At 36.6% G+C, this 11,847-nt stretch overlaps 1 protein-coding gene across 1 annotated transcript; it reads right to left on the minus strand.

The window, feature by feature from the left end:
• Nucleotides 1-4,199: 4,199 nt before the first annotated feature.
• Nucleotides 4,200-5,873, minus strand: LOC120216616 (cyclin-D3-1-like). Its single transcript, XM_039213976.1, has 4 exons — nt 5,228-5,873; nt 4,945-5,146; nt 4,669-4,799; nt 4,200-4,579 (listed from the first exon to the last, which is right to left on the minus strand). The coding sequence occupies exons 1-4, from the start codon at nt 5,705-5,707 to the stop codon at nt 4,301-4,303; spliced, it is 1,092 nt and encodes a 363-aa protein (XP_039069907.1). The 5' UTR covers nt 5,708-5,873; the 3' UTR covers nt 4,200-4,300.
• Nucleotides 5,874-11,847: the final 5,974 nt, after the last annotated feature.

An 11,847-nucleotide genomic window follows, 5' to 3' on the forward strand; every position in this document is an offset into this window, starting at 1 on the left:
GGTGCTGATACTAATACTGATGCACATATCTTGAATGCACCTTCCACGTTGTCACCATCGCTAAGTATAGTGGCAGATTCCAGACAGCCTTTGTTCCAAGCCACGCATCATCAAGTCTCCCAATCAATATCAAATGATACAATGAATGATGTTGAAATTTCTAATAATGCAGGCAATGGTAATGAAGTTTTGATGCCCTTGGAGCCTTCGCCCTTGGAGTCCTCTAGCAGTGCAGGTTCTCCTGCCGCGCATCAACATGAGAATTCTTTCTCTACTCAGCCTACTAGTGATGATTCTGATCCGCTCTCTAACCAGGACGATGTGATCAATGCTGAGCTAGACTTAGCACCTGAAGAAACTGCAACTGCTTCTAATGATGAGCCATGTGCACCTCAACGAATTCACCACATGATGACTCGCAGCCGATGTGGTGTGTTCAAACCAAAGGCATATGCTGCGACTTACGATGATTATGTCCCCAACTCAATACACGAGGCTTTTCAGATGGAACACTAGAAACAAGCAGCTTGTGATGAGTATGATGCTCTGTTAAGAAATAATACTTGGATTTTAACTACCTTGCCAGATGATCGAAGTGTTGTTGGGTGCAAATGGCTGTTCAAAGTAAAGCACAATCCAGATGGGTCGGTGCAGCGTTATAAGGCACGTTTAGTAGCCAAGGGATTCTCGCAAATACCTGGCTGTGATTTCAAAGAAGCGTTCAGCCCTGTCATTCGGTTCTCGACCTTTAATGCAATCCTTGCAGTTGCAGTCAGCAATGGCTGGACTCTAAGGCATGTAGACATTAATAATGCCTTTCTTAATGGGGATTTGCTCGAAGAAGTGTACATGCAGCAACCCCCCGGTTTCGAGAAAGTGAATGAACATGGTAAGCCGTTTGTTTGCAAACTTCAAAAGGCATTATACGGGCTGCGACAGGCACCCAGGAATTGGCACGATAAATTAAAACAAAATCTGGTACAAATGGATTTTATGGTGTCTCGTGCTGACCCCTCTTTATTTCACAAACGTTCACCTCAAGGTTTCATATACGTACTCGTATACGTCGATGACATTGTTATTACAGGAAGTTCTTTGACTGATGTGGAAGAAGTTGTGGCTATACTCAAGGACAGATTTTCACTGAAAGATCTAGGGGAGTTACGATACTTCTTGGGAATTGAAGTCAAACGATCTGGTCAGAATGTTGTCTTGAGTCAAAAGAAATTTGTTAAGGAGCTCTTATAGAAAACTGGTATAGTAAATGTTGCTGGCTGCAGTACACCTATGGTTATTTCCTCCAAACTCTCACGTGATGAGGGGGTATTGATCACCAATGCAACTGAATATCGCAGCATTGTTGGCTCTCTTCTATACGTTTGTCATACAAGGCCTAACAACTCCTTCAGCGTTGGGCAAGTTGCTCAATTCATGAACTCCCCTAGAGATTTGCACCTTACAGCAGTTAAGCGTATACTGAGATACCTGGCTGCTACCTTGGATTTTGGTTTGGTTTTTTCTCCTTCCTGTGCTGCAAGTTTCGATGTGGTTGCTTTCGCTGATGCGAATTGGGGCTCCAATATTGATGATCGACGGTCTATTTCGGGGTTCGGAGTGTTCTTAGGGCCGTGCTTGATTACATGGTCGTCGAAGAAACAAAAAACAGTCTCTCGATCCACTATGGAAGCCGAATACAAGAGCGTTGCAGACGCCACTGCAGATGTCACGTGGCTCACTGCTCTGTTGGATGATCTTGGTGTTAAGCAAAAATGCACGCCCATCGTCTGGTGTGATAACACAAGCACAATTGCCATGAGTGCTAATCCGGTGTACCATGCTCAGTCGAAGCATGTGGAGCTTGACATACATTTTGTTCGAGAGAAGGTGACAGCTGGCCAACTTTGTGTCAACTATGTTCCTGCCATGCATCATGCAGCTGATGGGTTCACAAAACCTTTGTCTAAGGCTACATTTGAAGAATTCAGAGCCAAAATGTGTGTGCAACAAAGTTAATCAACAGAAGGAAAGAAGCAGGAAGAATATTAGAGGAAGAGGCATACTGCATATTTAGCTTGCGACTTCTAGAAAGTCAATTAATGCTGAGCTGGTTAATTGATGAGCTGTAATTCTGTTATGGAACGGTTGTGGTTTGTTAGGCTTAACTGCTCCTATTAGAGTTGTTTTCTTGAATTCTCCTGCTGTATATAAGTATGATGTACATATGTGATAGCAAATCAATAATATCTCAATATTCGAGTATTGCATAATCCAATATGAACGGATCCCCAAGAAATTCTAACAATATATCCCTTGTCATCATCACGCACCAGAAATATCTACCTAATTAACACAAAAATACTCAAATGGAGTGCTCAGGGTCTGATGAATACCAAGTTTGGCATTACCAACTTTCTTTCACCATTTTGCTTGTCCTTGTACGTACCTCCTCCAACATAACCCATCACTGGATTCAGAATTCATGAAGCCAGCCACGCATGCAATGTGTATCATCCAAAATCAATCTCCTATGTACTACACTGGACCTCCTCCATCCATATCCTTTTTGTTTACTGGTGTCCACTTTGACAGTTTGTTATATAATGTAATCGACCTATATGCTGAATTATTGGGTTAGCAATGAAACAGCAAAGAAAAGAGAGAGAGACAAATACTAATTGCAAAGAAGAGAGAGCCAAACCTAGAATTGACAAGCCCTTTTTACTGGACTGATAAGAACAGTAGATGTTGGTTGCATGTGCTTTCACAGTGTTGTGAAGGCCATCAATGTCAGAATCCAATTTTTCTAAGCCTTATGGAAAGTCTTTTTGTTTTTTTATTTCGGGGGAGGCTCTGTTTTTCTCAGAACCAAATCACAGGGCAATAAATATTGGTGGAATCAACCAAATCCAACAACCATTTTTATGTATTTATTGGCAGACTTGCTTCTTTTTTCTTATTTATTAGAAGCAAGGAAAATAGAATAAATAAATGCCCGTTGGTCTGTCCCCACTATCGCTGCTATGTATGGCCTGGAAATAACTACAATGTTTTAGGCAGGCAAAAATGGCAGAGACGAGTGATGATGAGTCCTTGTCAATGGCTCCGATGAAAGGAGAGATGATCACTTCACCTAAACATAGAAACTTCCCTCAGTGAATAAAGCCCCCTGCTCTGTTTAATGCTGGATATATAGGTCAAAACTCCAAAGCATGCGATTGAGGTTTGGGGCGTTTAAATGATATCAGTAAACCCACAATTTCCATAAAAGAAGTGATGTACACCGGCAATGCACCACCCATTTTCTCCCCCCCCCCCCCTTTTCATGTCCACTAAACCATATCCTTTGTCCTTTTCATTTATTCTTACCCTTTAACCCTTTTGTGGGTTCAAATTAGTACTACTAATTTATACTGATTACAACCGAAAGCAAAGAAGAAAAGATGATCGGAATTAAACTAAACTAACCTGATTCAATTAAACTAAACTAATTTCTTCGTTTCATCTAATATGGTAATGGCTAATTTGTCACAAATAATACTTTTCTTTAATCTGATGGGTAAAGTGGATCAGAATTAATGAATTATATGAAAAAAGAAATTGTATTCTCCTAATAATTTTATATTATTTAAAGAAAAAGTGGTATCTAGACCACACATACGGTCAAAATGTGCGGAGAATGGAAACGAGTCAACTTTAAATTATATATTAAATCCGCAAGAAAACAATTATTAGATCTAATAATAAATGTCAGACTTAGCAGATTACGCAATTTAGTCCAAACAAAATTCGTCGCATGCAAACAAAAATACAAGTTGTGTGTAACTTTCGACCTTTATCCTCTATTCCGTTGGCATTTTCGATACATGTACGAACAGATGTATATTACGCCTGTATTCTCATATAAATACACAACTCCCTAAGTATTTCAATCATTTGCAAGTAAGACATAAGAACAATGTGGACGTAGTATATATATAGTAAATGTAGAATTTTATTTAAAGGAAAAGTTTAATATTATTCTCATGAAACAACAAGAAGACCCAAAGCATTAATGCCAAGGACTCTGCATTGCCATGTTCATCTTTTTTCTAGAATGCAAACCATCTATGTTTGTAAATTTCAACACTGATCATCTTCAGGAGATAATCTTGAAGACTAGTCTGGGTTGAGTTTTTAGTACAGGAAAATGCAGATGGTAAGCAATTTAACTTGCATCATTAAAAATGAACAGCAATGTTATTGCAAAGACTGTTTATAGCCTAGGAAAAGGAAAAAGAAAAGGAGGAACTGAAGATGGAATTTAATGAGGAATAGGGAGAAAGTTTGAAGGAGCGTGGCTTGGCCTTTCCAGAAGCTGTTCTTGTTGAATTCTGCTCCTCTTAGATTGATGCTGGGGTGAAGAAGACAGAGATGATGTCACTGCCCAGGAATCGTTTGAGCTATCCGGACTAAATGACACATCCATTACACCATTTGGGCTTCCTGGAATGGAGCCAGACCTTCGTTTGTTTGATTGGTTCCCTCGAGCTCTTGTTGTTGCCGGTTCTATAATCAATTTACGGCATTCATCTACCTTATCCTGTTGGGGGGAAAATGAATCCGGATTTAAGAACCATGCCCAAATTTTCAAATTTAACACTGGCTTAGAATGAGGCATAAAAGAGAAACCTTGTCAATTCCCAGGATGCCTAACAGCTGGTTTTGGTATTCAACTCTAAGATTAGGTTCTACGCTGTCCACAACGTACAGCATTGTAGCAGTGGCCATTACAGAAGGAAGGTAGCACGTAGACCTAGAATCTGCCGATGAAGTTATCAGGAATCAAAGAAAATACGATAAAACAGATGTACAATATAATTCGTTGTATGCAGATTATATAAGTTTCATTCAATTCTAATTAACAATTTGATCGATTAAGGAAATGTTTTTGGTATTGGAACTAACCTGACATGGCAGAGAGCAGAATGCGGTCACATCTCCTAAGAAATTCCCAGCAAAGAAGGTCCTTTAATCCAAGCCTCCTTACAATGTGATCAAGAAATGAAAGTGGGGTAACAGGATTCATCTTCCATTGAAGGGTGGCAAGCACTAAAATCTCCGTTCTTTGGATGGTTTTGGGCTCAAACACATACCGGCTCTCCTCCACCTAAACAGATCAATAAGAAAACAAGATTAATAAACCGAATCAAATGAGAAATAAATATAAAAAAGAAATTAGCACATATACCTGTAAGTCCAGTAGCAGAGGCACTTGGGTTTCCTCCACTTTGGCCGCTAGAGAAAGACAAGCTACAGCAGCCAGTTGAGTCATCCATGGCTTGTCACTTTGGAACCGCAAGCTAAACAAGAATCTGTCGAGATAGTTAACGGCGAGAAGAGCAGTGAGAGCAGAGAAGGAATAGTGAGCATTGACATTTAACATCCACTCCACAGCTTCACGGCGAGCCTCAGCTAGATTCTCGTTGATTTGAAGGCTATCACAGGGTTGATCTTTCTCTTCTTTTGAAAGTAAAGAAGGAAGTTCATCATCTTCCCAGGACAAATCTTGTTCAAACAAGGCTGGAAAAGGGTTTGATTTATGAATCCCATTATCGTCGTAATAACTTGCTTCTTCTGCTCCCACAAAGTAGTCTTCCCCGGGTTCTCCCTCCCAATTCTCTTCTAAACAATAGAGAGCATCAAAAACAAAAGAAGAGTTCCATTCCATTTTTCTAAAGTTTTTTAAAGCTTGGATTCGCTATAGAACAGAGAAGGAGATGAGGAAAGAGAGGCCAAAAGACAGAGCTTGAGGAATCCCTCAATCTGTTTTCAGGAAAGACGAGAGGATTGGGGGAAGTGAGCAGTAAGCAAGGGACGTGTTCTTGTTCTGTGGGTTGGCTTTGGCTAGCTACTGCTTGGAAAAAAGTAGTAGTATTTAGTAGTTGGAATTTTCTTCTATGGATGTTTTTAGATAACTGGGGAAAGCTATCAGATTTTGTATCGTGCAGATCCCTTGTTAAAGGTATGAATTCCGATCTATTTTTCCTTTTTTTTTATCTATATTTGAGATATGCTTAACTTTAAAATATTTACAACAACAACAACATCACCCTGATTTCCATATGTAATGGGGTAAGGGGAGGTAAGGTAGTAGGTTGACCCCAACGTCAGGTTGAGAGCATCTTCCGTGGAAGACTTCCGACAGTCAAAAAATTAAAAATAAAGATAAGATGCAAATGCGTCTATAAATAAATAAATAAATACATAGATGAACAGTCTTCATATGCAGTCTTGATATGTGCGTCTGTAATGGGGAGTAATCTTTGTAAATAATTCCCTGCAAATAATTCCCTACAATAAAATCTCTGCATATAGACTGAAAATGTAAGACTAAGCTAAATTTAAAAAGAGGAAACATGAATAGAAATGATACACATAAGTCAATAATAGCAAGCTACGATAAGGAATAAATTTAAATGAGTTAATTCTTAAACTAAGGCAACACTACTCTGATACCCTAGTTCTAAGCCTTCATACATTTCAATGACAGAAACATGTATAAAGTAAAAGTCATGGAAAGTACTACAAAGACATTAAAAAGAAGACATAGATGTTACACCCTATGGTTGTGAACCGCACTACTCAACTACCCTGGTCTTAAGTCTCCATACTTTCCTATCAGAGAAAGTAGAAAATGGTGAAGGATGAGATCTTTTACACATTTTTATTAATGAATGTACTATTTATTTTAAATTATTTATAGATCAAATATCTAAAGTTCATTATATATATATATACACACACAAAAGTTTAGGTAAAATATGGCTCTTCAGTCTAGGGTCAGGTTAAGATTCAATTGGGATTTACATAAAATTTTATTGATTGTCCACCAAAAGTGAAAGTGATGAGATTCGAACTTAACCTTACAAACTCAAATTTATAATCTCAACTACTTGTGCCAACACTCATCGACATAAAGTTCATTATATAGCACCACATGAGCTAAAAAAATAAACTCTTGACTAACTGTGTTCTCCAAAAGCACGTTTCTCTAATAATGTTTTCTGAAAAATATCATTGATCAAATACATTTTATGTTTATATGGTGATATATAATAAGAGAAAATAATCTCAGTGACCGAAAATGTCATATAATATACGATTTTAACTAATTTTTTTTGGATTTGTCAAAATAACCAACAAATTCGCAACGCAAACTCCAATTTCGCAAACCAGTTTCCAATTTCGCAACGCGAATATGTAAATCGCATTGCGATTTTCAAAATTCGCATTGCGATTTTCCAAATTCGTAAAGCGAATTTGTAAATCGCAATACAGAAGTCAAATTCGCAACACAAAAGTTAAATTCGTAACGCGATAGTCAAATTCGCAACACTGAATTTCAAATTCGCAACACAAAAGTCAAATTCGCAATGCGAAAGTCAAATTCGCAATGCGAAACACAATATTAATTTCGCAACACAAATATAAACAATATTATCGTAAATCATAACTTAAAACCCTAAATCACAACTCAATCACATCTCTATCTCTCACTCTTTACGGCGACATCCGTCTCCATCTCTGATGAAATCCATCCCCATCTCCGGCGAAATCCATCTATCTCCATCTCTCAAAGCAACCCTCACAACCATTCACGGTCAGAAATGGAAATCAACCACCGAGAGTTAGTTTTTTAATCTCTTATTTTTATTTTGAATTTTTTGTATTATTATTAGATTTTTCTTATATTGATGATAAATTTACTGGTAATTTCAATATAAATAAAGATTAACCATTTCACTGAGATTGCTTAGTAAATTCATTCGGTTGCTGCCAATACTGCTAAACTGTTTAGTCTTTAATCCTGTGAAGTTAGTATTTGTCTTTGTTTTGTCTTTTTGTTGAAGAAATGCAATTCATTCAAGTTTCAATTTGCAGAAGAATAGTTTTTGAAACTTTAATTCGCAACACGAAAATGAAAATCACAGCGCGAAACTAAAATCGCAACACAGTTTTGCTAATTTAAGTTTCAAGATAAATACTACTCTTTATGTCTTGAACCTGCACTAAACATATATGTTGTCCTTTTAAATATTTATATAAGTGCTTAATTGTGGAATGTTATTTGATGCATTTTGTAAACTATGATGGAATAATGACTTGGGTGAATACCGTGCTAGTTTGAAACATATTTGGCTTTGTTTTCACTGTTTAATATCATGTTTGTTTATAGTGTATAATTTTTAGTTTTTGGTATATCTAACTTGGTATGTTTATTGTTTTTGTAGAAATTTTTTTCGGCTGCATTGACCTTAAGGAATAAATCTAAGTTGAGTTTACACGTCGACGACTTAAAGAGATTATTTGTTAAAGATGGTTTTACTCGGATGAATGACCTTGATGTTGTACGAGTATACCATTTATTATTTTTGCATGTCGGCTTTTTAGGCAAAGAGGGCAGACAACCTATCTCTGAGGACATAATATTATTGGTAGATGACCTAAATGCATGGAACATGTTTCCGTGGGATTCATATCTATGGAAAGCTACCTGGAAGAAGTTGTCGTCTGCCTTTGAAGATCGAAAAAGTTTGAGGGGCGATGGTTCTAAATACACTTTGAGAGGCATTACTTGGACTTTAAGGTAAGAATTTCTATATAACGTTTCCAAAATTATAATTAATTATTTAACAATTACTAATGTTTGTGTATTATATTGTTTGTAGATTTGGATATTTGAGGCTTTTCCCAGCATGCAGACATATGCGATAAAAAGATCAAATAATATTCCTAGGGCTATTACCTGGAAGAGGATCCGCATGTTGGATTGGGAAGAGTTACTCTCATATACGACGATGAATGATGTAAGTTAACACACAAATAATACCATATATAAACAAGTTATTACTAGTACAAGTTTAACTTTGTTTGAGCTTTTATATTGTTAGGAGGCCAGTTATCCATTACAGAGGCTGAGCTTTCCACTGATTGGTGGCAAGCTAGTAAGCGGTTTTTTGATGGGACGGATGATGAACACCCCCCACTTCGAGAGCCATCACCTAATCGGGCCGATTCTACAGCTTGACACCCAGAGCCATCACTTGATCGAGCCTCTTCTCCACCTAATCGGGCCAGTTATACATGTTCATTCACAGTCGTAACTTCCTCCTCATTATCATCAACAACATCTTCCTCGGCAGCGGCTGTTTCATCATCAAAATTCGAGTATTGACCAATATCAAAATCATTACATGCAGGGTCTGTTTCTTCTTCCATCACATCATCAAAATCTGAGTATTGACCAAGATCAAAGTCTGGGTATTGACCAAGATCAAATTTTGAATACTGACTAGTACTCACAATTTTTTCTGTTGGCTCAAAATAGTCTAACTGGTCAATACGAAAACCGGAATTTGGTGCTGAAAGTTGATTGGGATTTGGAATAGGAAAAGGTTGTGGGTTTTGAGATTGTGTTTGATATTGTGGTTTGGTATTGGAAATGTGGTGAAACAAAATTTTCTTGGTGAGAAATTGGGTGGAACCATTAATTTTGAGGTTGATAACAACGTTGTATATTGTGAGCACCATAAACTGGGGTTGAAGAACTTAGTTGATTACTACCCGCTACTGACCCAACTTCGCTACTTCTAGGTTCAACAATATACAATGTAACATCATCTTCTTGCGAAACACTAATGTAAGCAATGAATCGTTCAACATCTTCATTGTCGGTTAACAAATAAACTTTACCTTTTCTCCGATAAGATAGCCTAAATCCACTTAGAGGTTCTAAATTCAATTTCTTTGCAACACGTAACATTAGAGTTTCATAAGTTAACTTTTTTAATGACAGTTTAGTTGAAGATTCATGGGTAATGCACTATTGTAAAGCACATGAACATTCTCCCATGACCCTCCAAACATAAATCTATCCAACATGATCAACATTAGATGATTTCATTCTACAAATTGTAAATTAATTTACTAAACAAACGAGCTATAAACTACATATCATCACTAACTTAGAGAAAAACATACCTTTATTAAGTTGATAGTTGATAATTTGGGAGAGAAATCTTTGAAAATTATATAGAAATAAAATTATGTAAAAAAAATTAGAGATGGGGAAGGATGTCGTTGGATATAGGAACGGATGTCGCCGAGAGAGTGATAGATGGAGATGAATGAGTTGCGATTAGGGATTTAGGTTATGAGTTGCTGCTGCGTTGTTATATACCCAAAACATTTGTGTTGCGAACTAAAACATGTTGCGAAATTAAATTCGTGTTGCGAATTCCAAAATCTAGTTGCGAATTTGAAATTCCGCGTTGCGAATTTGAATTTTGTGTTGCGAATTTGACTGTCGTGTTGCGAATTTGACTATCGCGTTAAGCTTTTGACTTCTGTGTTGCGATTTACAAATTCGCGTTGCGATTTATAGATTCGCGTTGCGAATTTGACTATCGCGTTGCGAATTTGATTATCACGTTGCGAATTTGACTTCTATATTGCGATTTACAAATTCGCGTTGCGATTTACAGATTCGCGTTGCGAAATTGGAAATTGTGTTGCAAAATTGGAGTTCGCGTTGCGAACTTGATGGTCATTTTGGCAAATCCAAAAAAGTTGGTTAAAATCGTATATTATAAGGCATTTTCGGTCACTGAGGTTATTTTCTCATATAATAATCTTTAGGTGATAGATTTCTTAATAATTTAAAACATTTTTAAAATAAATGTTTTAAATCTGATATTTGTATAAAAAGACAAGGATGTCATTGGCGTGTGCAAGACCCAACATGTGATTGCAGTGCCCCCAAACCAAAGAAGGCAAAAATTTTACAATTCATATAATTTTAGTTATAATAAAAAATATTATTTATGTAAAAATATTATCTTCTTTTAACTTTAAATGACCGATAATATTTAGGACTCTTGCAAAACAACTGTCGAAAGGTTTGGGAAACTCAAAATGTAATGTTAAAAGTAGCAGTGGGTTTATTTTCTTAAAAAAATTAGTATTGTTTTGTTTACTGCTTTTAGAATCATGATATTATTTTATAAAATTAATTATAAATAGCAAATGGTTACGGGTTTCTTAAAATATATATAACACTGCAAGTAATTGATGCATGCATGATGATGAGCTGGTTTAGTGTGTTTTGGAACTTGATACGACATCCACAGAGGATTTTATTTTTTTTAATTCAATTTCATATATTTTATAATTTATAATTTTTAATATAATGTTTATGAAAGTTTATACATTTACCTAAAATTTTAGTCCGGTCTCTAACAATAGGATACCTTTACACATTAGCATATGAAATGAGGTGCATTATTCGATAAATAAAAAAAGAAGAGGAAATGAGGGGGTATTAATACATTCTTCCCTGCATGTAGGGTGTTCTTTTTTGGGCTTATAAATGCGGCCTCCATTATACTATACAGAGTATGCATGGTTGGTTGGAGAAAGCCATGAAAAAGACTGAAATCGAAAGGAAAAAAAAGGAACAGTTCCCCATGAGATTTACTGCTCTCCAGCAGGATAACCATTTCCTTTAATTTTAGCTTTTTGGGTACAGACAGTGGATTAATTGTAGGTTGATGAGAGTGGAGAAGTTTAGCATTTTGTTTTCATCTTCGGAAAGAAAATAAAAAAAAAGGTGATGCAGAATGGAAGGAAGGTGCGGTAAATGAAAATGGGAATCCATTAACGTAGGTGCTAGTGACGACGACTAGGTGTGAGGGATTTATACTCTGATAAGTCGTTTTCCTTGCTTTTACTCCTATACTCACTTTCCTTCTTCACGGGGTTCCATCCCCTACGGCTATGAATGAAGCTTTTGACAGCACATCAACCATA

This window comes from Hibiscus syriacus, unplaced genomic scaffold (assembly GCF_006381635.1).
Source record: "Hibiscus syriacus cultivar Baekdansim isolate YM2019G1 unplaced genomic scaffold, ASM638163v2 tig00110162_pilon, whole genome shotgun sequence".
Classification (NCBI taxonomy): domain Eukaryota; kingdom Viridiplantae; phylum Streptophyta; class Magnoliopsida; order Malvales; family Malvaceae; genus Hibiscus; species Hibiscus syriacus.

What these genes read in the sequence shown, in the direction of transcription:
- LOC120216616 (XM_039213976.1), bottom strand. Translation starts at nt 5,707, where the DNA reads ATGGAATGGAACTCTTCTTTTGTTTTTGATGCTCTCTATTGTTTAGAA. An exon ending in CTCTGCTACTGGACTTACAG is followed by an intron (nt 5,147 to 5,227) that starts GTATATGTGCTA and finishes TGATCTGTTTAG; the next exon opens with GTGGAGGAGAGCCGGTATGT. An exon ending in TCTGCTCTCTGCCATGTCAG is followed by an intron (nt 4,800 to 4,944) that starts GTTAGTTCCAAT and finishes CTTCATCGGCAG; the next exon opens with ATTCTAGGTCTACGTGCTAC.